This window comes from Capra hircus, chromosome 22, assembly GCF_001704415.2.
Source record: "Capra hircus breed San Clemente chromosome 22, ASM170441v1, whole genome shotgun sequence".
NCBI lineage: Eukaryota > Metazoa > Chordata > Mammalia > Artiodactyla > Bovidae > Capra > Capra hircus.
The window spans coordinates 45,235,851-45,262,785 of NC_030829.1; the positions used below are offsets into that span (position 1 = coordinate 45,235,851).

The 26,935-nt window shown below is 42.2% G+C and overlaps 1 protein-coding gene across 7 annotated transcripts in view; it reads left to right on the forward strand.

Moving 5' to 3' along the window:
• The window catches only part of ERC2 (ELKS/RAB6-interacting/CAST family member 2), a 996,291-nt gene that overhangs the window by 763,169 nt on the left and 206,187 nt on the right, over positions 1-26,935 (forward strand). For all 7 annotated transcript variants that reach the window (XM_018038455.1, XM_018038458.1, XM_018038452.1 and 4 more), the window contains one exon: positions 1,500-1,647. In XM_018038455.1, the coding sequence (XP_017893944.1) occupies positions 1,500-1,647 (148 nt within the window). The remainder of the gene's footprint in view (positions 1-1,499; positions 1,648-26,935) is intronic.

Sequence of the window (26,935 nt, forward strand, 5' to 3'; positions counted from 1 at the left end):
ATAAAATGGGAGGAAGCAGCTGTAATACTTTTCTAAGTAAGCAGTGATCAGCAATTAATCAGTAGTCAAAGCACTGTCATTTTTTTTTTAGTGAGAGAGTTTTCCAGTGGTGTCTTAAAAGTTTTTAGGAAGTATAAACTGAACTTATTTATTTATTGAATAAACATTTTTGACTCCTGCTTTGTGCTCTTCTAGAAGCTGGAGAATTGGTGGTTCACAAGGCAATGGGGTTCCAATTCATGGAGTGTCAATTCTGGAAAACAAACAATAGTAAATATCTTAAGATTGTTTCAAGCAGTGAACAGTTCTATGAAAACAAAAAACAGTGTAACGTGACAGACCAGTAGCTTGGGCACAAGGTGGAAGGTGAGAAGTCACCTCAAGGGAGAGTGGCTAGAGAGGGCTTTTTTGAGCTGAAACATGAAAGGTGCTGTTTGTGGCAAAGGTATTCCAGGCAGAGGGAATGGCAGAGGCCAAGCTCAAGAGGTGAGAACAAGTGCAATATTTTCAGGGACTGGAAAGAGATCAGGAACAGAATGTGCAGGAGGCCAGTGGCTGAGGAGGGAAAGAAAGAACAAGACGACCTCAGAGAGATGCTCAGGGTCAGCTGGTATAACGAGTTGCAGGCATCAGTAAAGGATCTGAATCCGAAGTTTAGTGGGTGATGGGATGGACTTTTCATTCAACAGAATGGTGGAATCTGGATTTATATTGCTTTAAAGATTACTTTGGTCTCTGTACCAGTGTGGCAAGTGGTGAAGCTACACAAGTAGTTGCTGGCGGGTGGGATAAGTTTGTAACAGTAAGTTAATTGAGATAGGGGATGTATTTTGGTGTAAAACCTAATGAAATTGTTGATGGATTGGCTCTGAGTGAACAGGAAGAAAGGGAGTCAAGGATAACTTCTAATTGAGAGACTTGGGCTACTTAGTGGTTGATGTTAAAATTACTGAGGTAAGGAAGACTGAGAAATGAGTGGTTCTTGGTAGAATGGCGGGGGAGCGTTACTAATTTCATTGAAAATTGAAAGGAGACTCTAGTAAATATCTCGGCATGCCTTTTTCAAAAGAAATTCTTGCATGATACAAATAATACTTGATATTGAATTTGCTGCCCAACTTTATTGACTTGTCTTGGGGTATCTAGAACCTTACCTGGCAAATGGATGGATAGATCGATGGAAGGATTCAACAGTTGAATTACTGGATGGATAAACGGGTAGATGTCTTAGGAATGTGCAGACTGACTCCCTCCATTTCTTGTATTCAGCTGTGTCTGTGAAGCCATCAAAAGCTGTGTCTCAGAGGACACAGTGAGTAGTTCTCAGGTATTCTGATACAAGCTACTTTGTCCATTCCTCTGAGAACCAAGGAAGCAGTTGTTTTTAATCACTATCCAAAATTCCTCCCCTTGAGACAACACGTCATGGCTCGCTTCAACTATAAATGCTGATTTTTTTCACTTTATAAAAATCATCACCATATCTTTATTTTTACCAGACAGGAAGCACTTCTTGCAGCAATCAGTGAAAAAGATGCGAACATTGCCTTGCTGGAACTGTCTGCCTCCAAGAAGAAAAAGACACAAGAAGAAGTCATGGCCCTCAAGCGGGAAAAAGATCGACTAGTGCATCAGTTAAAGCAGCAGGTGGGGCCTTTTGCATGACTGGTGTGTTTCACTGGGTTGTGGGTTTGGAGTGCTTTCTCTGGGTTTAGTTACCCTTTGTTTTGCCGTGTCCATCCTGCATGCACAAGCAGGTGAAACCAGGTAGGAGAAAAATAGTCCACGTTGTCGCTGGAACATTTTATTGCTTTCCTGTCTTTGTGCATGTGCCTGGGCTTCTGTGGTTCTCAGCCAGCGCTGTTTTCCTTTCTTTTGTATTCACATCTTCTCCCCAGAAATACCTCTCAGCTCTTTTCCTTCTGGTGGACTTTGTATGACTTCTGACTAAATCCTAGAAAGTACTAATTAAATTCTGGGCACTTTGTTTCCCATAGAACTTGTTAACCTTCTGTCTTGCTCACTTTCTGGGCCCAGTAATGACTCCCATTATCTAGTTCTTTCGATTTCTTTGCTCCATACTTCCAACTTTGATTCTTCAATGATTTCTACCCAAACTTTCTGGCCAAGAACCATCTCCCAGCCTCTAGGCTTGGAGATAGCCAGGCTATGCTTGTAGCCATTATTTAGTCAAATACTTTTTTAAACATTCATTTGCCACATTTTCGTATGTTTCCCTCATCTAGGCCACTGTGTGTCTTTTGTGTGGCTTCCTGGAAGTGGCTTAAATGGAAATATTTATACCTAAAGCATATTGCAAAATCATCTCTGAAATCTTCAGACACGGTTTCTCCTCCAGGTATATATAACCTGAGCGCTTTTGGAATCAATGGTTACAAACAGTCACTTAGATTGCAGCTTCATTATGAAACCCACTCAACAGAGAATGGTTCAGTGGCCTGTGGTCTCACGATGTGGCTATCATAGCTTAGCTGGGGCCACCTGTGGCTCTGAAGTTCTCCGAATGCCTGAAAAGATAAGCTCCCTCCTGTCACAATTGGGCCAACCCTTTCCCTCCCCAGGAAGGAAAAGGCATCCTTTGGCCATGAACCAGAGTCTCATTTTCATGGGGCTGCCTACCTAAGAGAGCGAGTAAACAAACACCGCCGCGCCTGGGAGCCCTCTCCTGCAGAGGGAAGGTGCAGTCGCTGGTGGGTGTTGGGGTCATTCCACAGAGTGGCGTGCCTTGCTAGTGCTGATCCAGGAGTTAGGGGCCACTTCCATCGGCCACTTCGTTTGGGGCTGTGCACATTTTATACTAGTTTTTCCACCCACTTGGCCGCAGAAAGTCAAGTTGAGGCTCCTTCTTTGCTTCCTCCTAGTTCCTTTCCTGCGCACCCTGCATCCTCCCCTCCTTCACATAACCATTGTAGCTTTCTCCCACAGGTTTGTAGACCTAAGAAACAGGCCCTGACTTCGAACATACCATGCAGTTGTGATGCTAGCTACAGCCCAGATATTACGGCCAAGTACCATGGGTCCAGCTATGATGCGTACATGATCCAAAGGTCTCAGGTCAGTCAGCTGCTGAGGAGACACTCGCCCCCACCATCGGGGTTGAGGGTGCATAAGAGCTACATCACATCTTGACCTTCAGCTCTTCTGATAATTTCCAGCATTCATTGGCCATAGAGTCTAGAACCATAGATGAGAGCACTATATCTTGGTTTATAATGAAATTGCATTTATTATGTATTTGCCAATGGTTCTAGTATTGATGGTCACCTCACAGGTCCAGCTCTTCTGAAATAGGCTGCACTGCTATAAAGACAAGATTGGCAGAGGGCTTACCACCAAGCTCCTTGAATTACATCTGTCTTTTTGTCTCTTAGATACTTTCCTCCCCAAATCTCTCTATACTCTTCCCAGTAAAGAATTTTTTTAAGGCTGTTTTTTGTTTTCTTTTTTTCTTTCTCAGCATCATGAAAATGCACTCCTGGATTCCAGGAAGGATTGAGTGTAGCCCTTCAATCTGCTCCTGGGAAACTGTACAAAGCCTGCATTATTCACGACAGGCTTGGTTTTGGGTATCATGGGGCACATTTGGGAAACCCCAGCCATGCACAGTTAGGCTCCTGCCTGGGCTAAAAGCAGGGTCTGAAGAACTGTTGTGGAAAAAGAAGCAGCAAAGGAGGAGGATGGGCTTCTTTCCCTGACTTAGATTTGAAATTCTTCTGTGACCCTCCTGGCCACAGAGCAAGAAAAAAATGTCAATTTATGTATCCTTGTTACAGATGATAATTAGTCTGAAAATAATAGTAATTGGTTTATAAAAGCATGCCATTTTTATTGAGAGTTTACTTTGTGCCAGGAAGGGAATCCAGTGTCCCTGGGGGACTTACTCTGTCCCATGGTCCTCACAGCAGCCCTGTGATGTGTCAAGATTACCTGCTCTTTCTGGGGTCCATAACTGAGACTCAGAGTACAGAATAACCAGCCCAACATACAGAGCTTATAAGTGATAGCGCTCAGATTTTATATAGCCCGTCTGAGTCCACATATACTCCACCATGTTTAGGAGGCAATTCAGAGTTGCAAGCAGATGGATATTCCAGAAATTCTGAGGTCCTTTTATCTTTGTATACCTAAAGTAGATGCCAGAAACCCATTTGAGAATGGTCTCCAGCCAGCCATTCATAAAGAATAGTTCTGCCTAGAGCTCTTAGGCTTAGGATGTTTGATCACATAATGACTGCTAGTACTTTTAAACTCCTATCATGTGCCAGGTGTGAGTCAAAGGGCTTTATATACATTAACTCATCAACTCCCACCAAAGAGGAAGAGCTGATGCTCTTACAGAGAAGGAGCCAGAGGTCCAGAGAGGTTGGGTGTGCTGCTCAGACTTCATAGCTGGACACACCATGAAGCTTGAACAGACATTTTTGCCACACAGCTTTAAGTGGATTTTGCATTTGGCATCTGGAATTTCACTACATAGGTTAAATTTTTATTCCAGCCCTTGTTAGTTGAGTGATCATGAGCAAAATACTGAACCTCCCTGAGCTTCAGTTTCCTCATCTGTAAATTGGGCTAATATATGATTCAGAGGTTTGTTTGTGAGGTATAATGTATATAAAGTGATTTGCACATGCCTGGTAGACAAATGTTCCAAACATGTGTGAGCTCCCATTACTACCACTGCTCCTGCTAATAGATTTTATCACTACCAACCCTCAGAGATACTTTAATTTCATCTTTGTTATTTTTCACATACCTTGGAGTCACAGCTCATTGAGAATATACTGTTGAACCATGGGAGATAGAGCAGACAACTGTTGGCACTAAAGCCTTCCTGGTCTCCATGCCCCTGAAACCCAAGCACTTGGGGAGGGGTGAGCAGATGTGTTAGGAGTTGTAGACCCCAGTTCCCAACCTGCACTGAACAGGCCCACAGCAGTTATTAAATTGGTTTGGTTTGTGTATGCATCCCTCATAGATAACAGTCAGAGAGGACATCCCAGGGAAAATGAGTCCCAGATCTCACTTGTCATCACCCACATAACTGACCTGAGATTCCCAGGCCAATGGGAGGGAAAAATCATGGGTCTGGGGATTTTGAGGCAGGTGGGCACATGAGAGACATTACCCTATTCAGGCTGCCTTTTGAGCTCATCCCATGCAGGACTCTGCCCATAGCAGTCTCAATGACTCAACATGAGTAGCTCATTCAACAATCCCCTAACTATTGCACTTTGCCAAGCACATAGTGGGTACCAAATAAATATTGTTTTGTGTGAATAATTGCATGATTTCCACAAGCCAGGTCTATACCAAGTGTTTTCTGTACACATAGTTTACAAACATTATCTCACTTTTTCCTCAGAAGCAACCAACTACCCAATGCATTGCATACTCATGTCCATTGAGTTGGTGATGCCATCCAACCATCTCGTCCTCTGTTGTCCCCTTCTCCTCCTGCCTTCAATCTTTCCCAGCATCAGGGTCTTCTCCAAGGAGTCAGTTCTTCACATCAGGTGGCCAAATTACTGAAGTTTCAGCTTCAGCATCAGTCCTTCCACTGAATATTCTAAAGGTACATCCCATGATATGCTCATCACGCTCAAGCTCTCACTGCTGAAAATCCTTCCCTGGCTTCCCTTGTTGGTAGGATAAAGACAAATTCAAACCAACATGCTATCTGCCTTGTACATGCAATTCCCTCTGCCTGGAACACATTTTCTTCTTTTCCTCACCTAGTTAACACCTACTGGTCCAATTCAGTCTCAATCCAACAGCACCTTTTCAGGCAGGCCTTATGGGACTTTCTCAGTTGGGTCAAATCCCCAATTTGGCACTCTTGTAGCACATGTACATCATTTAATTGCACCAGAACAAATGCAGTTTTTGCATTTGTTTTGGTGATTACTTGGACAGAAACTATCTGTCCTGCTCATTAATGAACTCCATGAGGACTGTGAATGTGACCTCAGGACTTTTTTTTGCTGACCATTCACAGCTGCTAACATTTGCTGGTTGGCATTCAGCGAATGTTTGTTGACTGTATAAATGACTAAATGAGTGAATTGCCAGAGCAGCGTATTAAAAGAAGAGACTTCCTTGATCATTCGTGACTTTAGTCAAAATTGAGCCTCATAATTCTGCCTGTAGTATTCCAGGAAGCCACTATCAGAGTTGGTAAAAAGACATGGAGACCTTTTTGCTGAAAGATGACCACAGAATTGGTGCTGTGTTCTTTCTTGCCATGTTGCAAGACACTTTGCAGAGATGACTTTTACCACACTTGAATTTTTGCAAGACCGTCTATTTTGAACCCTTCGGGTTCCTTCCAGTTTTGGAGATTTTTTTTTTAAATTAAATGCACTGAGTTTTTAGATATGGCAGAGATGACTTGCCGTTATGAAAGGAGTCCCTCCTTTTCTTTCTGGAAAATGTCTGAGCTTCTTGTAAATTAATTTGCCCAGGAATACCTAAACTCCCATTAAACACCTTTCAAAAGAGCCAGAGAAGGTGATATGAAATGAGTTCAGAAATTCCAGCTATGTTTAACCACAAAAGAATCTTTATGACTCTCTGGGTTTTGACCCTTGAGTTGATTCTAGGCTGGACACCTTTAATAGGTGAGAGCAGTACAAATTACCTATCTGTAACTTGTTGCTTACAGAGAGATATAAGGGATTAATCATAGTTTGGTAGTAGACATATAGGTCTATCTGACTTTTATATTCTTCCCAATTCCATTTCTTTGCAAGTACACACCTCTGACACTTACTCCAGCTCTCTTAAAAAAAAAAAAATCTGCCTTCCAGATTTTTGCCATTTGAGGAGAGGGATTCAACTAGGAACTCATTAAGGTTTTTTATTTTTATTTTGTACTTTTGTTCTTTCTCTAAGGATGCTAGTTCTAAAAATATTGTTAAAATTTACCAGCTTTCCTTCCTTTGTGTCTTGGATCCAATCCCCCCAACTCTTTTCCTCCACCCTTGAAGAAAGGACTGACATCAAAATAATTAATTCTGAAATCACTGGATTTTCCTGCTGCTAAAGGGTTTTTGAAGAAAGCTTAAAACTAAGTCTTACTCCCTAAGCCCTATTCCCAAATGTTCCCTTGTGTGCTGAAATAGTGAAATGCACATCCTTGATGAAAATGCCTTTTTAAAAATGAGGGCCAGATACTATTGTTCAGTTAAAATTAGAACCAGCTTATTTCTCAGAGCCAGTTAGCATACTTTTGTGATCCGAGATAAATTGTGCTTGGTTTTCTTTTCCTCTTCCTACTAGATCTGGGTGTTGCTTTTGGTTACCAGGAAACACACTGGTCAGTTGGGAGCAGGAAGGTATTAAGACCAGGAGACTAGTCCACTGATTCTCTATGTTGCTCTCCAGAGCTTGCAGAGAAGAGACGTCCTATATCCAGGTTAACATTCTGGACACTGTGCAGAGCTACACAATATAATTGATTTGCGTAGGGCCTACCTCTCCTCTGTAGTGTCCGGACCATCATAGGATTGTCTCCAAGAATTAGCCAGACAATTAGCCACGCCAAGAGTGGGAGAAGGCAGATGCTGCCGCAGAAAGTGTTCAGGAAAGCTGGTTCTAAGGATGAGATTCCAGCCAAAATTGGATCTCACCACAGGTAGAAGCGTCCTGTCAAGAAAAACAAGAAGCACCCGAATGGAATGGTTCACCAGGCATTTCTTTCTCTCTTTGCTGGGGGCCTCGTGTGGTTGTGCTTCCCATTTACACTTACATTACATGGTATGCAGATGACTTTTAATTACGCTTTATGGTTTGGGAGGTGAGCGCAATTGAACAGTGGTGAAGGAACTCCATGCAGTGGGGTTCCCATAGCCTCATGTTGTGGTTGGACAAGTGCCAGAAAGCTTGATGTGATCCCAACATTGTAATGCATCACAGACTTGCCCGAGATCAAATTGCTGAAATGCAAATGCATTGGTTTTTACTGTAGACTCACTTTGGGTTAAGCTGTTCATGTCCCACTGGTAGAATCTAGCCACATCTCTATTTATCATTGACTTCAGTGCCAAGTGTCTTTACAGTTTTTTCTGGAGAACCTCTTTTAAAAAAAAGAAAGAAATACTCATTGTCTCCTCAGCAGGCCAAGAGCAGGGCATTCTCGCAGAGGTAAAACTTGAAGTTCTTGGTATTACTGAAAACACTTTACTGTTAGTGTCCCAGTGATTGGTCAGGACACTGATCTGCTTTCTTAGCCTGGAGACATTTTTTACTCTAGGCAGCTGGTGCCTCAGTCTCAATAGGCGGGAAATGCATTTGGTTTGCTGGTTGCATCACAAATTAGCACTCATAGATGTGGAGGCTAAGTGTTTTCTCTGTGATTCCATACGTTTCTCTAATCTTTGTTAGAAATGCACCTTCCAAAACCATCAGGCTGACTCTGGTGGACCGCTTTGTCAGTCTCACAGTTGAAGAAAGCCATGTTTTAAAAACCATTTTCGTTCTCTTCCCTAAATATTCGTGGAGGCACTGTGTGGAGCGCTACTGGGCTGTAGAAGGAGATGTTGATATTGACTTTGTCTTTGAGCCTTGGGTTTTATCATCATGAAGGAGATCATCCCTGGGATTTCTTTGGCAGGAATGATGCTGAAGCTGAAACTCCAGTACTTTGGCCACCTCATGCGAAGAGTTGACTCATTGGAAAAGACTCTGATGCTGGGAGGGGTTGGGGGCAGGAGGAGAAGGGGACGACAGAGGATGAGATGGCTGGATGGCATCACTGACTTGATGGACATGAGTTTGAGTGAACTCCAGGAGTTGGTGATGGACAGGGAGGCCTGGCGTGCTGCAATTCATGGGGTCACAAAGAGACACGACTGAGCGACTAAACTGAACCACCTATAAGGCAGATATTAGCTCCAAAAACAAATGACAGAGCACATTGTTGTTTTGTTTTGTTTTGTTTTGTTTTTCGGTGCAGAAGCATTACCAGTCTTTGAAAATCTTTGCTTGCTTGAGGGAGCAGGAAATGACTTCACCCAGAAGTAGGAGTTCCTGTGTTGTGATTGGCAATTCATAGCCTAGCTTTTGTGACAAATGCCTATCCACCAATGATACTTTATGTTTTCAAGTATCCAAATATCAAGTATCCAAGTATCTAGTCTTGGAAAAGCTTATTCTTTGCTTTTGGAATATACCTTTTAAGTAGAAAAACTTGAAAAGACCAACTTTACCCCTTCATTCCCCCACTTTTAGAAATACAGAAAGAGAGAGAAGGGTCTGACTTGTAAGTTTTAGCGTGATCTGCCAGCTTTCTTTCAGTAATTTGAAGCACCGCTGTAGTATCTAGCTGTTGGCAGAGTACATCAGAATAACAGGCTTAGTTGAAGGTGACCAAAACAGAGAATAGCATACAAATGCCAAGAAGATCTCGCACGTGCTTTTTCTGTTTTTTTTTTTTATTCAAATTTCACATCTGTGCTCTATTTTTAAACATTTATTCTTTAAGTGATAACGCATGTTTTACCAAGCCTCTTATTGGATTAGACATGTTTGAAATCCCCTCAACTTTAACCTGTTCATTACTGCCTTCAAGAACATTCAGATCTCCCACCAAAGCAGAGAGTACATATGGGGAAATTTTCCAAGATGTCAGCCACTGGGGAGCCATTGTGTTTTGGGGAGGGAGGGGTCCGGTGGTTGTGCTGTGTAGATTCGGGAGTGTCTTAGGCTGACATTGCTTTAGGGGGAATCTAGCGTGTGTGTAATGTGTGCAGCATTTTTCTTCATTGTGATAGTTTTTTGTTGTTGTTCACATTTTAAAGTAGGAGGAGCTAACAGTTTTTGAGCTCTTACTGTATACCTGAAAATAGGCTGCTGCTGCTGCTGCTGCTGCTGCTGCTGCTGCTGCTGCTAAGTTGCTTCAGTCGTGTCCGACTCTGTGCGACCCCAGAGACGGCAGCCCACCAGGCTCCCCTGTCCCTGGGATTCTCCAGGCAAGAACACTGGCGTGGGTTGCCATTTCCTTCTCCAAGGCATGAAAGTGAAGTCGCTCAGCCGTGTCTGACTCTTCACGACCCCATGGACTGCAGCCCACCAGGCTCCTCCATCCATGGGATTTTCCAGGCAAGAGTACTGGAGAGGGGTGCCATTGCCTTCTCCGAAACTAGGCTAGGAATTCTAAATATAGTATCTCATTTAATTCACACAACAACTCTGAAAACCAGGTGTTATAAATTCCATTTTGGAGATGAGGAAACTATGGTCTAGGAACTGGACAAAGATGCCATAGTTTGTGAGGGGTCTCAGTGACCCCTCCATGGTCTTCCCAGCAGATGTCCCCAACTTGATGCAATACCTCTTCAGTCATAGCCCCCCTGACCTGGGGCTGAAAAGGAGCATAAAATACAGGCTTTATTCTCTGACCCTGAGCACTACTCCCAGCACCTCCCGCTGCCCCAGCCAGGTCCCGCCTTGACCCTGGGGTCACATGTGCAGGCTGGGGAGAGGGACTTATCTCATCCTGCATCATCAGGCTTACCCACTGCCGAGGGAGAGGGGGCTGCGGGCTTGATCACGTGTGTTGCAGTTTCTGCTTTCCCACATGAATTGTTGACATTTGCCTCTTGGAGCCTTTGTGTTTCATTCTCAAGATTTCTGCTTGAAAGCCTTTTTCTCCTTTAGTTTTCTGGTTTCTTCTTTATCATTTAACATATAAAAACAGGCTTCTCCTGATCCCTTTCTGTCTCTCCCTTCTTTCCTTCCTCTCATCATATAATTAAAAGTCCTTTCAGGTTGTCTTCACCTTATCATCTCACATGAATTGAAAAAAGATCCGACTTCCTGCCCTTGTGTCTTCCTGATGCTGAATTTCAAAATGAAAGAAAAGTCCTTCCCCTGGCCCCTTTTATCTTCATACTACCCCTTGAATAACTGTTTAAATTAGACTGATTTTGTCATTGATCAGCATTGTTGCATGGACTGAGTTTACCATTTCCTGACTTCAGAATTTTTTTTTTTTTGCTTTTTCAAGTGATAATTTAATAGGAAAAGGATTTTCACTTTCTTCTCTCCTGATTACAGAAAGACAACTATTAAACTCAGAATTTAAAATTTCCAGTAGTTTCTCTTTACTCTTACTTAATTCCATATTCTTTTGGGGAAATGTCACTCTTTTCTTTTATTCTCTGCAACATGCAGAGTAAAAGTTCCAGAATCCCTCATATTTACTATTTTTTAAATGTAGCACTATATTATTAATGAGAAATCATAAGGATTTAATTTTGTAACTATTCCTATAATGTAAATGATACTTTTCAAAGTTGAAAGCACATAAATAAATGTTTTATTGTAAAGATAATATATGCTCACTGTAGAAACTTAGAAAAATGTAAATAAAAAACTAAGATCACCCATAATCCCGCCACTCAGAAATAACTGTCATTAAGATTTATAGTTTCCTACATTCCATTGTCTACATGCATATTTGAACAAAGACATGACATACTACATAATAGAGGTTTTTTAGCTTTCACTTTTCACTTTCATGCATTGGAGAAGGAAATGGCAACCCACTCCAGTGTTCTTGCCAGGAGAATCCCAGAGATGGGGGAGCCTGGTGGGCTGCCATCTATGGGGTTGCACAGAGTCAGATACAACTGAAATGACTTAGCAGCAGCAGCCTTATAAATGTTTAATGTTGTGTGCATTTTCCCATGTCCTCAAAAGCCTTCAAACATATATCTTGGTTCTATGATTTCCATCATTGCCATAATTAATTTTATCATTCTCCTATTGTTAGGGTCTCAATCGTTTCTAGTTTTTCACTATTAAAATCACACTTGATGAACATTTCAATCCATGAATCTTTTTTTTCATGCTATTTTCTTTAAGATTAATGCCCCAAAGTTGAAATACTGAAGTCATGGGTATTCTAAAGATTTTAAAAAATTAAACAATAGCTCTCATCAGCAAAGTAGTTGACATTTAAATTTTTTTACATAAGTGTCAACTGTTTACATTTGTCTCTAACATGCCAGTCATAGATTTGGGAAGGAATATTCTAGTACACTATTCCAGTACAAGTGATAGATAAACTTAGGGAGCAAGAGGCAGAGGAAGACTTATGACTTTAGGGGAATAGTTATGAGGGGGAAAAATGGGCAGTTCATTCAACAACTCTTTATTGAGCATTAGCTATATGCCAGATACTGTTCAGGGCACTGAGGATACCATAGGGAACAACACAAAAATCCCTGCCCTGGGGGAAGCTTGTATTCTAGTGGAGAGCACAGATAAGAAACAAAATAAAGACATTGAATCTATAGCATGTTAAATGGCAACCGATGCTATGAAGAGAAATGAAGATGATGTTCTCATGTTCTGTGAGGTGTCTGTGGGTGCTTTTGAATAGGACATCCCCAGGATGCCTCCTTGAGAAGGGGACAGGTGGGCAAAGACTTGCTCGGAGGTGGAGCACTGCCGGGGAGGGAGTGGTCAATAGGGACCAAGTGCAGCCTGGAGAGTTGGAATCTGTTCTTCTCAAGTCAGATCCCAAGTGCAGTTGCTGAGTTGACAAGGTGGGGGAGCCAGAACCCCACAACACCAGTGTTTAGATGAGATTAATTTTTTAAAAATGAGCACACAACAACCACAATCCTCTTCTCTTATCTCTACCCTGATGTGGCCATTGGGAAATGCCCATTGGACGCAGCCAGCAAATCTTTATTGAGATGATCTTTGCAACAGTTTGAGAATGAAATCTTGCAAGGAAGCTACAGGTTCAGATTGGACAGAGAGGTGATCCATTTCAGAAAACAATGATGATCGACTGGTCAACAGTGATGTCTTAGAAAGTCTCAGTCCAGAGTGGTTCTTACGCCACAGAAACACCTGATTAACTGATCATCTCGAAGCTGGTTTATTTTCTTTCTCTCATGGCCCAGCACTCCTGGAATTATAAACCCAGCTCAGAAGCCACCCAGAAACCCTACTACTTTGGGCTGCCTTGGGTGTGCCAAAGCCTTTTTGGCTGCTAGGGTATGAAGCAGGCGTGTGGATCCCAAGGCAGGCAGGCAGAGTTTCTGTTGTCAGTCTTCTTGGGTGTGGGGGCCCAATATTCTCTAAGATGTCTGACTCTAGCAGCTGTCTAGAAAATATGATGTTGAATTTTTAATCTGTAAACAAAATAAGGGAACCCACCTTACCAGGAAAGCCCTGGCAGGTGATAGAAGGTGATCCTTCTGAGAATGAACCTGAGGGTCAGAGTTCCAGCCCCGCTCTGACCCACAACACACTAAGAAACCTTAGGCAGCTCTTTTTGTTTCTCTCTCACAGGCTCAGCTTCCCCATCTGTGAGGTGAAGGGATTAAACTAACAGACGTCTTAGTTCTTGGCAGTTTTGAAAGTCAGAAACTATTCCAGTGCATTCATACATAGAGTACACTGAGTACTTGATCTATACCAATGGCTTTGAAGATGCCCAAGCAAGTCACAATAGTACTTTGATGGAGCTTGCAGTTGAATAGAGGAAATATACTGTTCAGTAAGATATTAATACAGCTATTATTTCTTGAAGAAATGATATTCTAGGTACAACATTATACTTTTGTTGTTTCATTACAGTCCTCACAAAAGCTCAAGGAGGTAATACCATCATGATCCTTGCTATGCAAATGGGGAAACCAAGTCAGAGTTAGTGAGCAAATCTGCCTTTAGGGTAACACTTTGAACCCCTTTGTTTTCTACTGTCATGCAGTTGCCATATTTCCCATCAGGGAATATTTAAGAATTCAAGGTTTCAAGGATGATAGAGAAGAAGGAAGGCTCTGAATTTTGCTCATTTGACTCGCGTGATCCTGAGTCATCTTCCTTACTAGTTGTATGATGGTGAGGAAGTCAACTTACTTTCCCGTGAAATGGGTATGTACTTTGCTGTCTAATTCACAGAGAAGCCTTATCAGAAAGCATTTTCTCTGGGGTACGGTCTTTAAAAACCTTGAGGGCTGTACAAATGTGCAAGACGTTGATCTCAGTTCTGAGGTGCAAAGACAGGGCTATGTTTTTCTTCCCCACAGGGTAGCACTGTGCTTTGAGGAATGATGGTCCCAAACAGTCTCTGGTGACAATCCATTGACACAAACCCGCTCCGCATGACTTATTCCCTTGACCAAAGAAGAAAGAACTTGAGTGACAATGCTCATAAATAGGCCCCTGTCTTCTGCTTTTCTGGGAGCCAGACCGTGATTTATCCTTGCAGAAAAATAAATAGTGTAGAAGGTGCAAACACTGCCTTGAAAGAACCCAGTTCAGTGTGGGTTCAGACGTCTTCCTTCCAGGAAAACTTATCCAGACCTCCCAGCCCCGGTCTTGCTTGTCCAGGCTCCAGGGAGGTCTGCTGGGGCCAGGGTCTTCTGAGGCATCTTGAGATGTGGTCGGGCTTCCAGGGAGAGCCTCTGTATTCCTGAGCTTTCTAGTGATGCAATCCTTGGTGAGGCATAGAAACAAAAAGCTGATATTTTGGACGGGTAAGAGCCATCTCTGGGGGATTATATTTTACGAACCAAAGACAACAGTGTTACTGATTTATCTTAATAGCAGATACTATGAGCAAATGTCCCAGTTGCCTCTTTGTGCTTTTGGCAAGTATGGATGAGAAATGGAATGGAGCAGACCCAGGCAGAGCTGGCTAGCCCAAAGTGCAGAAGTCTTAATCTTCCTCCCTCCAAATATGTAACTTTAGAAAGGTTTCCAAAGTTTTTCAAGTTGCAGGTGGTCACCCAGCTCTGACAAGAGGCATGGCGGGTTCCATCACCAAGTTTTCTGCTTCCAAAACAATTATCTTGGGCTTGAAGGGAAAAAGATGCCTGAATCTTCCCTAGGCAGTTAGTTCTTTAAGCTCAGTTACCATATTCTGGTTCTAAAGATACTATTTATATATAAAGAAACCTTCTTTTATCAAATGATGAGCCCTCCTGCTTGTTATAAGCGTGATTGGGATTCTCGGAGGACACTGCAGGACTAGTCTGCATATCCTCCTCTATCAGGGCTGGAACGAGACCATGCTGAACCCAGCGCCTTAGAAGTTGAAGTATAAATTATGTCAAAGGCATGTTCATTGTTGTAACATTTACTAATCCTTATTAGATATGGATAAATTCTCATAGCTTAATTTGGCATGTTGAGTCAGTTGTTCAGATTGTCTTTGGGGACTGGAAAGGAAATGCAAACTTTAGTGTAATTTTTCTTTTATTTCTTTAGAATGGGACATAATTTTTTATTGTTAGCTGGTGGAAACTTTGGTGAATTGTGGCCAACTATGGCTCACCCCCACAGGAAGAAAGCATCAGACTTTAGCTGAGAACATAGTCTTTGAAACAAACCAGAATATTTGATTTTTGAAATATCTTCCCACTTTAAAAACATGCTGTCCAACAAATATTAATGTTCTGACCCAGACCAAGAGAACTGAGGAAGTAGAAAGCTACAATTTCTCTCTGAGGAAAATTTTAGAGTGATGTGTGATGCTTTAGTTTAATAATAACTCCACTGAGCACAGAAATAGTCTGTAAGGGTGCAGGTACAGCCACAAGAGTTCACAGAGCATCCTTCTCACCCTTGGTTCTTAACTTATCCAGAGCGGAAGGAGCTAGGTGTTGGCTAAATATTAGGCATTTCACATTCCTTTACCAGATCACCACATATACATGACCATGGGCACATCCTGTCACTTTACTTCCATTTCTGGAATTTGGTCAAAAAATACACTTGATAAAAGTTCTCCCTTTTGGCTACTAGTTTCATATTGAAAATCATTGTTGAATATTTTAAATTGCTTACATTGAAATCTACTGTCCTTTTTTTTTCTTTTTTTTTTTTTTTTTTAGCATCTCACATAGTTTGGTGGTCAGTCAAGCATGCTCAGTAATCACATTTAGGGGACTCAAATCTTATCAATTGTGTTTCACCAAGTTTGGAGGTTACTGAATCAGTTGGTGTTATAGCTGCAAGATTATTTAAGTGAGATTCTTGTTCTGTTCATAATTACAGGTTTATTTTAACAGATCTGTTCTGCAAAGTTTTATGAGCAGGAATTTTCTTGGGCAAATCCACCGTGATTCTCAGTGGGGTTAGGGTAGGCAATTTTTGGCCTCTGGGGTAGTTTTTCAAATGAGTGGTCATTAAAAAGCCCAGTTCTGTCCTCCTAGCAACAACCATTTTTCAGCTTCTGCTGAGAGCAGGGTCCAAAATTACCCTATCTCCTTATGAAATTCTGTTGAAAAACGTTAGTCCCTCTGCACTGTGCACAAAAGCCAAATTACTTTTGGAATGTTCTGTGGAACTCTGGGAATTCAGATAGGAATCAAGGAAACAGTACAACATCTTTTCTCCTGCTTTGCTCAATCTGTTGATTGATTTGTAGGCAATTATTCTCCTTACCTTGAACCCTCTGAAGTAGTCTTGGGTCTAACTTCTACTGCTTTTTGTTCATTCCTTTATTTGTTTGTTTTTATAAGCATTTTATCTTCCTTCCAAACTCAGAGAATACAAAGAAAAGTTCTGGAAAAGCAGAGGGTTCATTCTCCATTGAAAGCAGTATTCTTCTAATAATTTGCCAGGATGATAAGATGTTTCTCAGATCTTTTACATTGCTGAAATGTAAAATCAAAGAAAGGGCTTCTGAAACAAACCAAACAAAAACCATGCACTTATTCAGGGACATAGTCAGAATATGCTTATGCTGGTTTTTATACTCAACACTGCCAAGATCTTTATGGCTTGTAAGCTTCCCAAGCCTTCACAGAGACATCCCTGGAGAAGTGAGAAAACTTGGAAAAGGGGAAGAAAGGATTTTTTCCTGATTATTCTTCAGCAGTAGCATACCGAGGACATACAGTGAAAAGTACTGGACCTTTTCTAAATTATTCCCAGCTTGGAACTTCCAAGTTCCAAGTAATGCTATGTTCCGTAGTCTCATAGATAAGGAAGATCACAAATTAGAGTGGAAAATTAAAGGAATTTCTGGTTCTCTGTACTGTTTCTGGCTGTCTCAGGCTTAATTCTCAAAAGCAATTTATGTGTGTCTTAAAGTTTAAAATAGTTATATTAACTGCAGCAGCAGTTTCTAAACCCAGCTGTCTTTGACATGAACTTTTGAGATTCTTCCTCACCTTCACCAAATACCAAATGGAGGACCAGCCCAGTGACCTGCACATCAGAATCCCAGTGGAGGGACACCAAAAGCTGATGGGATCTGACTGGCAGATCAGCAGTTGGGACACATTGAGCTGCTAAAGGAAATCAGCAACTCTCAGCCCCTGAAGGTGGGAATCCTTGGGTCACCAAACACTTGCTCTCTGTATATATATAGATAACCTTACAAGTTCAGGTACTGTGAGCGTTAACTGAATGATAAGATCTGGGATGGCTTTTGGCTGCAGTTGTGACCAGAGGAGGTGGGACAAGGGGCTGGTGCAGGAGTGAGGGTGGGAGTGGACACAGGCCATCAGGGCACACAGTGATAAGTGAGACAGTTGAGCAACAGGATTTACTGAGCACAGAGAGAGTCTGAGCCTGGTTCCAGACATTCCAGGGCTGTGAAAAGAAACCAGAAGCCACAGACTGATCTCAAGTACCTAGAGCACCTTTCTTGATATCCAGCAGCCTATCCTGATGATGCCATTTGCACAGAATCAGGGAAGTTGAATAACTTGCTGGTAGTTGAACAGCGATCAAGTGACTTAAATTTGACCATGTGACCCAAGCCTTCTAACCCCACTTCTAGTTTTCTTTACTCTGCAGGGCACTTCCAGTTGTGGAGACTGTATTAATGGGGTGCTTTTGAGCCTGGCTGTGTTGAAGGATAGAAGATCTGGTGTTATAGGCAGCAGTCGCTCCTGACAAGGGAAGCACCAAGGTAGAGATGGATCCATGTGGACATGGGATTAGAGACAGAGCGTCCTTGGCGAGAGTTCTCCGTAGGAAGCTGATCACTTGCTCAGGAGGAAAGGGAGAGTCTGGCCCTGCCCAGCAAGTGAACTGTTTCTATCTGATGCACAGGATGGTAGGGAACTGCTGTGTATTCTGCAGGGAGCGTAAAATATGCGAACTGTCAACATGAAGCAAGTTTGAAATCAGTATTTTTTATTAATGATAAAATGGCTTCTGAGATAAGACTGCTGGGTCACTCTTGTCCATGAGATCTTGCCCTGCTTGTGATGAACCTTGGGTACCTCTTGTTGTCTGCACACTGAAGAGTCATCAGTCAGTAATGATTTGAGTCTTTCATCAATGCGTCCTCACCCTTACCATATTAAGGATAAAATAATAGCGTACTTCAATTATGCAGCCTATGAGGCATGGAAATTTGGGTCTTTCCTCTGAAGTATGGATGTCAAATAGTGTCCTGTAAAGTTTCAGGACCTGAGAGAAGATCTTTGGGCTGTTAATATTCTAGAACTAAGGACCTTGTTTTGTTACCAGGTTTCATCTCAAGTTTGTTTCTAAATGACATTATGGTGCATGATTCTTTTCATAGTTTATTTCCCAAAATAGGAGGGAAAAGAAGAGAGGGAGGGGGATGCATGGAGAAGAGGGAGGGGAGAGAGAGAGAAGCAGCCTACTGTTTGATTTTGGGTGCTGTTTTTTGTTGTTGTTGATTGAGTAGGACCTGGCCTGAAATGTCCTCTGGCACATGCTATTTCTGAGCCATAATTATGCTTTCTAACCCACTCCTTTATGTCTGGGTCCTTAATATCCAAGCTCCTATATAATTATCAGGTTCAGTGTTTGGGAATGAGACAAATATTTTTTGCATGACCTTAGCCTATACACTGCAGTGCCATGCAGTGCCGTGTTATTACAAGATAGTTCCGAAACTCCGAGCTGAACTATTAATTCTCTCAACTTGAAAAGATGCAGCAAAGAGATCCTCCCAATCTTTGGCCCATGATGCCAAAACTCAGATGGACACTGACTTGATCCAGCTGAGGGCCCTAAGGTTCCTTGGGGAGGATTTGAACTTGGCCGTAGTCTGTTGGTCCTGAGTCAGAGAGGGACTTGGGAGCCCTTCCTTCTCCATGCAGCTGTATTCTGTAGCTGTGGTAGGGACATTGGTTGCAGTTGTGAAGGACATGCATTTTCAAGCATTTGACGGGGCCAGGTTTGCTCACTGTCTCTCCAAGTTTGCTGTACTAGTTTGCTAGACTAGCGAGAGATTGGTTAAGAGTAATCGGAATTTTAGAGGATCAGGCTGAACGGAGGGGAGCTGTGGCCAACCGGCAGGGCTCTGTTAGCTCCTGGACTGTTTTCTGACGTTCTCCCAAATAGAAGCCAGCAGGACTCTGAGTTCTCCAGGGTCAGTCTCAGGAATTTCTTCGCCTGTACTAAAATTATTTCAGTACCATTCCCCCTTAATCTGAGAAGCAACCTATATATCAGCATTTGTGTGTGTATATGTAGCACAGAAAGCTTTCTTATCTTTTATTATTTCCTGTCATTTATTAAACATTCAAATAATAGAAAGAAAGAAAGGAGGATCCAAGCATCCTGAAACCCAGGCATCCAGCAGTGTTTTGTGCTCGTCTTTTTGGACTTTTCTCACACGTGCATGTATGTACATGTATATCCATATACATGCACACATATATGAACATGTTTCAGCACCTGCTTCACCATCCATTCAAATATATGTTGTGATACTCTTTCCTTCTGATGAATAGAAACATACGTGACTCTTGAATTGCTAATAAATATTCCATTATATGCATAATGAGTATTCAGTAATTTGTTTTTGAGAAACCTGATACACAGGTATTTTGTTGCCTCTCATTAATTGCTCCTGTGATCAACATCCCAGTGAATATCCTTTTACCCTTTTCATTCCTGTATGTCTGTCCAACTTTCTTTTCAAAAGACTTTTGGACTGCAGGGTGTACATATTTTGAATTTTAATACATAATGCCAAGTTACCCTCAGGAAACTTTATACCAGTGTACAACCCTGCCAGTAGCGTATGAAAGTACCTGAAGAATATGGAAATTAACTTTCCCTTTTCTTAAGCTTTTCTAAATTTTACCGACCTCTAGAATATTACCACTAAATGCTGAAAAGAAAAATGTGTTTATGAACTACTGTAAGTTTGACATTGCTCCACACCCAGATTCCAGAACAAATTATGCAGGCAGTAGTTTATGAAACTTGGAATAAAGTCAACAATCTCTAATTTTTATTTGTTCACTAAGAATAGGTATTGCTATACTCACATTATTTTTTTGGAAAGTTAATATAAAGGCAAGACTTCAGCTGATCATTCAGCACAACATTCATGTATGCGTGTGTGTGTGTATTTTATTTACATGTATGTGTGTGTGTGTATGTATGTGTGTGTGTGTGTGTATATACATATATATAGGCTTCTGAAGTGGCTCAGTGGTAAAAAATCTGCCTGCCAATGCAGGAGACACAGTAGCCATAGATTCAATCCCTGGATTTGGAAAATCTGGAGGAAGAAATGGCAACCTATGTCAATATTCTTGCCTGGAAAATCCTATGGACAGAGGAGTCTGGTGGGTTATAGTCCATGGGGTTGCAGAGTCAACCACATGATTGAGCAACTGAACACACACACACGCACACAAGGACACATGTGACCCCTTGGATTCAGACTCTGTTCAGGGCATTATTCTCTTAGAGGAGCTTTGGGTGTGTGTGAGTGTGTATGCGCTCAGTCGCTCAGTTGTTTCTGACTCTTCGCAACCCCATAGACCGTAGTCTGCCAGACTCCTCTATCCTTGGAGTTTTCCAGGCAAAATTACTAGACATGGTTTGCCATTTCCTCCTCCAGGGGATCTTCCCAGCCCATGGATGGAACCCACGTCTCTTGCTTCTCCTGCATTGGCAGGGCAGATTCTTATACCAATGTGCCACTTCAGAAGCCCTCAATGAAAAGATGCTCAGCCTCAAATTATAATTAGGGAAATATGAAGGAGATAATAATTTTTCACGTGTTGGATTTTTTAAGATAAAAGAGTTTGATGAGATTTTGTGTTGGCACAATATAGGCAGAGGTACAGACTGGAAGTTGACCAAAATATTTGAAGGGAAATTTGGTAATATCTTTCAAAGTTTAAAATGTGTATACTTTATTCTAGGGATCTCTACTGAATCTCTTTTCTTTGTACTTTATAAAACCATCTATTATGTGTTTCATCATCTATCCTTGTTGAGAATAAGCATATGAGGACAGGCAAAGGTGTTCCTTTGGAAAAATATTCTTTGAAGCATTATTGGAATAATGAAAAGCCAGAAATGACCCAAATGTTAATCACTCATTCAACAGATATTTACTGATGCTCACTATGTGCCCAGCAATGCTTTAGGTGCTTGGGATAAATCTTTGAATGAAATAAACAGAGATTTCTGCCCTCTGTTTTAGCACATCAATAAAGGACTAGTAAATAGAAGTACATGCAGAGAATGGAATATTTAACCATTAAAAATGAGGTATTCCTACATGATCTTGACATGAAAAGGTGGCCAAGACATGTTGGGCATTTCATTTTTAAAGGGAGTGTATGTGCTTCCTTCCTTACATTATGCGTAAAAGTTTTCTTGAAAGACTGGCAAAAATCCTTAATAGTAGCGGTAGATATTAGGACAGAGGAAGGGAGAATTTTTAAAATAAACTCTACACTATTTAATTTTTCATATCTAGATGTTTGATTCCTATAATAGAAAACTTATAGAAGTTATAAGAAAGAAGAAATTAGGAAGCTAAATTAGTGGTTCTGCTAGAAAGTAGTTCTACTCAAAGAAGATGGAAAATTCCTTAACCTATCTGTAGGCACTGAGACCAAAATGATTAGGTGTTTGATGCTGTTCAGACTGCAAGAATGGAAATTAATACCATAGTACTTTGGAATGCAAAACGAAAGACACAAGATGGGCCTGTGGTATTACTGGTCATGGACATGGTGGACTTGTCTACACATGCAAATCAAATGGGAAGGCAGCCAGGGGCAGGGGTCCAGCAGTCAAGAATTCTGGGGCTTTCTCTGGGTTTGTGATTGACTAATGTTCAACCTCCTGGAGCCTCATTCCCCCCTTCTGTAAAACAGTGAACCTGGAGTCACTGATTTAAGGTATGGCCTAGCACTAACATTACATGAATCAGGATTATTCTGGCAAGAGCTCATTCGTTGGAGAGAGATTCAAGATAGCTGCTGGAATCGCCACTTTCCGGTTACCCACATCCACTCAGTGCTTTGAAGAAACATTAGTTATGTAATTAATATCTGCTTTTGTTTAGATTCAAGCTGAAATGCTTTTGGATATTTCGTACTTAGGCTATTTCAACTCCAGGGTCATAGAAGATCAGGTTTTTTGGAGTCCACCTTAAACAGATGACTAAGAGAAATTGATTTTCAAAATATATTCTTCGGATGAATTTAATTTGATGTGATGGAGAAAACAAACAAACACAACAAAAAACGACATGAGTCAACACCCTGGGCATTTCCAGATTAAACTGGAGTGTAATTTCATCCTCTCTGGAAACTGACTTTCTTTAGATCCCCAAAGCCAAAAGTTGCATTTTGCCTCTTCTTTGGGGATAAAGTTTCATAAAAGAGGTGGTGGTTGTAGTTGGATTTTCATTCCTGTATGCTGGGGGAATATCAGCCTGGAGCAGAGTGTGAGGGGACCCGTCATGCCTGTTATTCATGTGTCTCTGGGCGGCTCCATGGAGACCTTGTATCCAGAGAGGAAGATGCGACTCAGATTCTCCTTCCCTGTGGAACTAAATTGGTCCTAGTTAGGGTCGGTTCAGAGCACCCCCTATAAAGCTAGTAAGCATACTGAAATCCAAACACAAGGGAGACAGCACAGCAAGCAACGCAAATGAGAAGATACACGCCAGAGGGAATGTTTCATAGATTTGGTATTTGGGACACTCCACTGCCATTTCTCCCTTCCCATTTGTTTTTCAACTGATTGAAAAACTACTAATGAGCGTGTTTACATTTTCTCCAGTTGTCTTACCCAAGTGTGAGACCAGCTGGGGAGAGGGGTTTGTTCTCTGTCCAAAGCCCTAGCTGTCTCTCCCTCCGTCGTCTTCTCGCTCTCCGGCTGCCAGACCCCCTCCGCCCTGCCAAGCCTCTCCGCGCCTGCTCACCACCCCTCTCCCTGGGGTTCTCTCTGTGTTCCGCACCGGCCAGCAGCCCCACCACATGTTTTGCATTGCTCACACCCTCCCTTCTCTCCCTGCTTTGTTGTCATGTGTTTTGTTTTGAAAGAGGTGAGGTGCAGAGGAGGTCTTGGGTTTGTGCCCTTCCACTCAGCCTCAGCACTGGGATTCGGCCCAGATTGCATTTGCCCCCATTTCTGCACTGAGCTCAAGAGACCCTGTAGGAGAATGTCTTTCTGTCCTCTCACAGTTCTTCTGGATGCATTTTCTCTCTCTGGTCTGCTCCAAATTTCTAGTCTCTGACCTCTAAAACCCAACTCGTTCTCAGTTGCTTTGCTCTTTCCTTCTAATGAGGGTGTCTCAAGCTTCTCTCATTTTGAAAACCACCTTCATAAGGTTTTCCATGTTCTCTGACATAATTGCTGTGAAGTCCCTTTTGGATGAGATTGTTGCCATGCACGCGTGCTCAGTTACTTCAGTTGTGGCCGACTCTGCATGGCTCTACGGTCTGTAGCTCACCAGGCTCTACTGTCCCTGGGATTCTCCAGGCAAGAAGACTGGAGTGGGATTGAACCTGCATCTATTATATCTCCTGCATTGGCAGGCAGGTTCTTTTTTTTTTTTCTTTTATTTAAATTTTGTTTTTTTACTTTACAATATTGTATTGGTTTTGCCATACATTGACATGAATCCACCACAGGTGTACATGAGTTCCCAACCCTGAACCCCCCTCCCACCACCCTCCCCATGTCATCTCTCTGGGGCATCCCAGTGCACCAGCCCCAAGCATCCTGTATCCTGTATCGAACCTAGACTAGTAATTCATTTCTTACGTGATAGTATACATGTTTCAATGCCATTCTCCCAAATCACCCCACCCTCTCCCTCTCCCACAGAGTCCAAAAGTCTGTTCTTTACATCTGTGTCTCTTCTGCTGTCTTGCATATAGGGTTATCATTACCATCTTTCTAAATTCCATATATATGTGTTAGTATACTGTATTGGTGTTTTTCTTCCTGGCTTACTTCACTCTGTATAATCGGCTCCAGTTTCATCCACCTCATTAGAACTGATTCAAATGTATTCTTTTTAATGGCTGAGTAATACTCCATAGTGTCTATGTAACACAGCTTTCTTATCCGTTCGTCTGCTGATGGACATCTAGGTTGCTTCCATGTCCTGGCTATTATAAACAGTGCTGTGATGAACATTGGGGTACACGTGTCTCTTTCAATTCTGGTTTCCTTGGGGTGTATGCCCAGCAGTGGGATTGCTGGGTCTTAAGGCAGTTCTATTTGTAGTTTTTTAAGGGATCTCCACAGTCTTCTCCATAGTGGCTGTACTAGTTTGCATTCCCACCAACAGTGTAAGAGGGTTCCCTTTTCTCCACACCCTCTCCAGCATTTATTGCTTGTGGACTTTTGGATCACTGCCATTCTGACTGGTGTGAAATGGTACCTCACTGTGGTCTTGATTTGCATTTCTCTGATAATGAGCGATGTTGAGCATCTTTTCATGTGTTTGTTAGGACAGGCAGGTTCTTTATCATTGCTGCTAAGTTGCTTCAGTTGTGTCCAACTCTGTGCGAACCCATAGACGGCAGCCCACCAGGCTCTACCGTCCCTGGGATTCTCCAGGCAAGAGCGCTGGAGTGGGTTGCCATTGCCTTCTCCAATGCATGAAAGTGAAAAAAGAAAGTGAAGTCGTTCAGTCGTGTCCGACTCTTAGCGACCCCATGGACCGCAGCCTACCAGGCTCCTCCGTCCATGAGGTTTTCCAGGCAAGAGTCCTGGAGTGGGGTGCCATTGCCTTCTCCTCTTTATCACTAGTGCCACCTAATTTATTCAAACACATTTTACAGTAAACCCATAACTATGAAAAGGGCTTCCCTGGTAGCTCAACTGGTGATGAATCTGCCTGCAATGCCAGAGTGAAAGTGAAAGTGAAAATCACTTAGGGTGTCAGACTCTTTGTGACCCCATGGACTATACAGTTCATGGAATTCTCCAGGCCAGAATACTGGAGTGGGTTGCCTTTCCCTTCTCCAGGGGATCTTCCCAACCCAAGGATTGAACCCAGGTCTCCCACATTGCAGACAGATTCTTTACCAGCTGAGCTACAAGGGAAGCCCAAGAATACCAGAGTGGATAGCCTATCCCTTCTCCAGGGGATCTTCCCAATCCAGGAATTGAACCAGGGTCTCCTACATTGCAGGCGGATTTTTTACCAACTGACCTATCAGGAAAACCCTTGTTCAATTCCTAAGTCAGGAAGATACCCTGGAGAAGGGATAGGCTACCCACTTCAGTATTCTTGGGCTTCCCTAGTGGCTCAGTTGGTAAAGAATCTACCTGCAAGGTGGGAGACCTGGGTTCGATCCCTGGGTTGGGAAGATCGCCTGGAGGAAGGCATGGCAACCCATTCCAGTATTCTTGCCTGGAGAATCCCCATGGACACAGGAGCCTGGAGGGCTGTGGTCCATGGGGTCACAAAGAGTTGGACACGACAGAGTGACTACGCACATACAACTATGAAAAACCCCCACGTATTCCCTGTGGCTCATCTTGCATATCTCCGGGTATGTGGGCATGTCTCCTCGTAGCCCTTCTTGTGTAAGGCTCTCCATCCTCTCCTGAGCTGCTGCTGGGTTACTCAACCTTCACATTTTTCCCAGCATAGTCATTGAACTGTCCATTTCCAGGCTATTGACTAGTTTTGTTTGGCCATACTACGAGTTAGTTTCCAAAGTCCTTTAGTTAAGGAGATGATTCCACCCAGGCCAATGATAATGAATCTTTATTGGATATATGAATTGAATGAAGACCTTGACCTCCCTTGTCAGCACAGTTTTAGAGTCTGAGTTCTAATGCCTAAAAACAGCCTTCTCGTTTTCTTTTTTCCTCTTTTCTTTTTTTCCCTTCCTTCTTTCCTCCCTCTCACCCCTCCTTGCTTTTTTCCCAGCCTCTCTTCTTTTCTTTTTAGTTAAAAAATTGGAATTTGATTTTCAGGCTCACTTTCTAAAGAAACTCTAACAGGCCATACACAGAATATGTCCTTAGTTCTTAGAAGTCTGGGTTTTTTTTCCAGAGACCCTCTATTGACTCTCTGAGTTGAAACAGTTTAGACTCCACATAAAATATGCATTCTTTACCCAGGCTCTTCATGCTCTGCATACTGTTACAGTCCTTGAAGAGCTTGTCAGTGACAAGTAAGATAAATGAGTGAAGAGGACTTTACAAGTGTTTAAAAGCTAAGTATAGCATGTGCTGTCCACTACTTAATTAAACAGACCTGAGCTTAACTAAGTAACTTTGTGGTGGAAACTTCTAGGGCCTTCCCCTTTTCCCAGACCCCTGCCATTTCGAACAGTGCTCAGAATGTTAGAAATTTCTTGGTTGTCTTCAGTTGCTGACATGTTAGCCTAGGTTTGAAACCATCCTGTTGGTTAAAGCATTAAAAATTAGTACAGCTTGTGGATAATCAGTTTTGAATTTCTATTAGGACTTGGTCAGAAACATGGGGCTTGATCAAGATTTTTATAATGTGTGTGAGTTTCATCCTTTTCACAGAGAGCTTTAAAATAAAAAGTTAGCTCTTTCTCTCATCAGCTCTAACTGGGAGCTCTTACTGTCTAGAGAGTCAAGAGCCCATTGCCAGCTCAGTCTTACTATTTATACTAAAGGGATCAGTCTGTATGAATCTGAGCAGGATGGTAGAGTGGGTACTTAGGAAGCTGTGGAATCATACTCCCAGATCTTT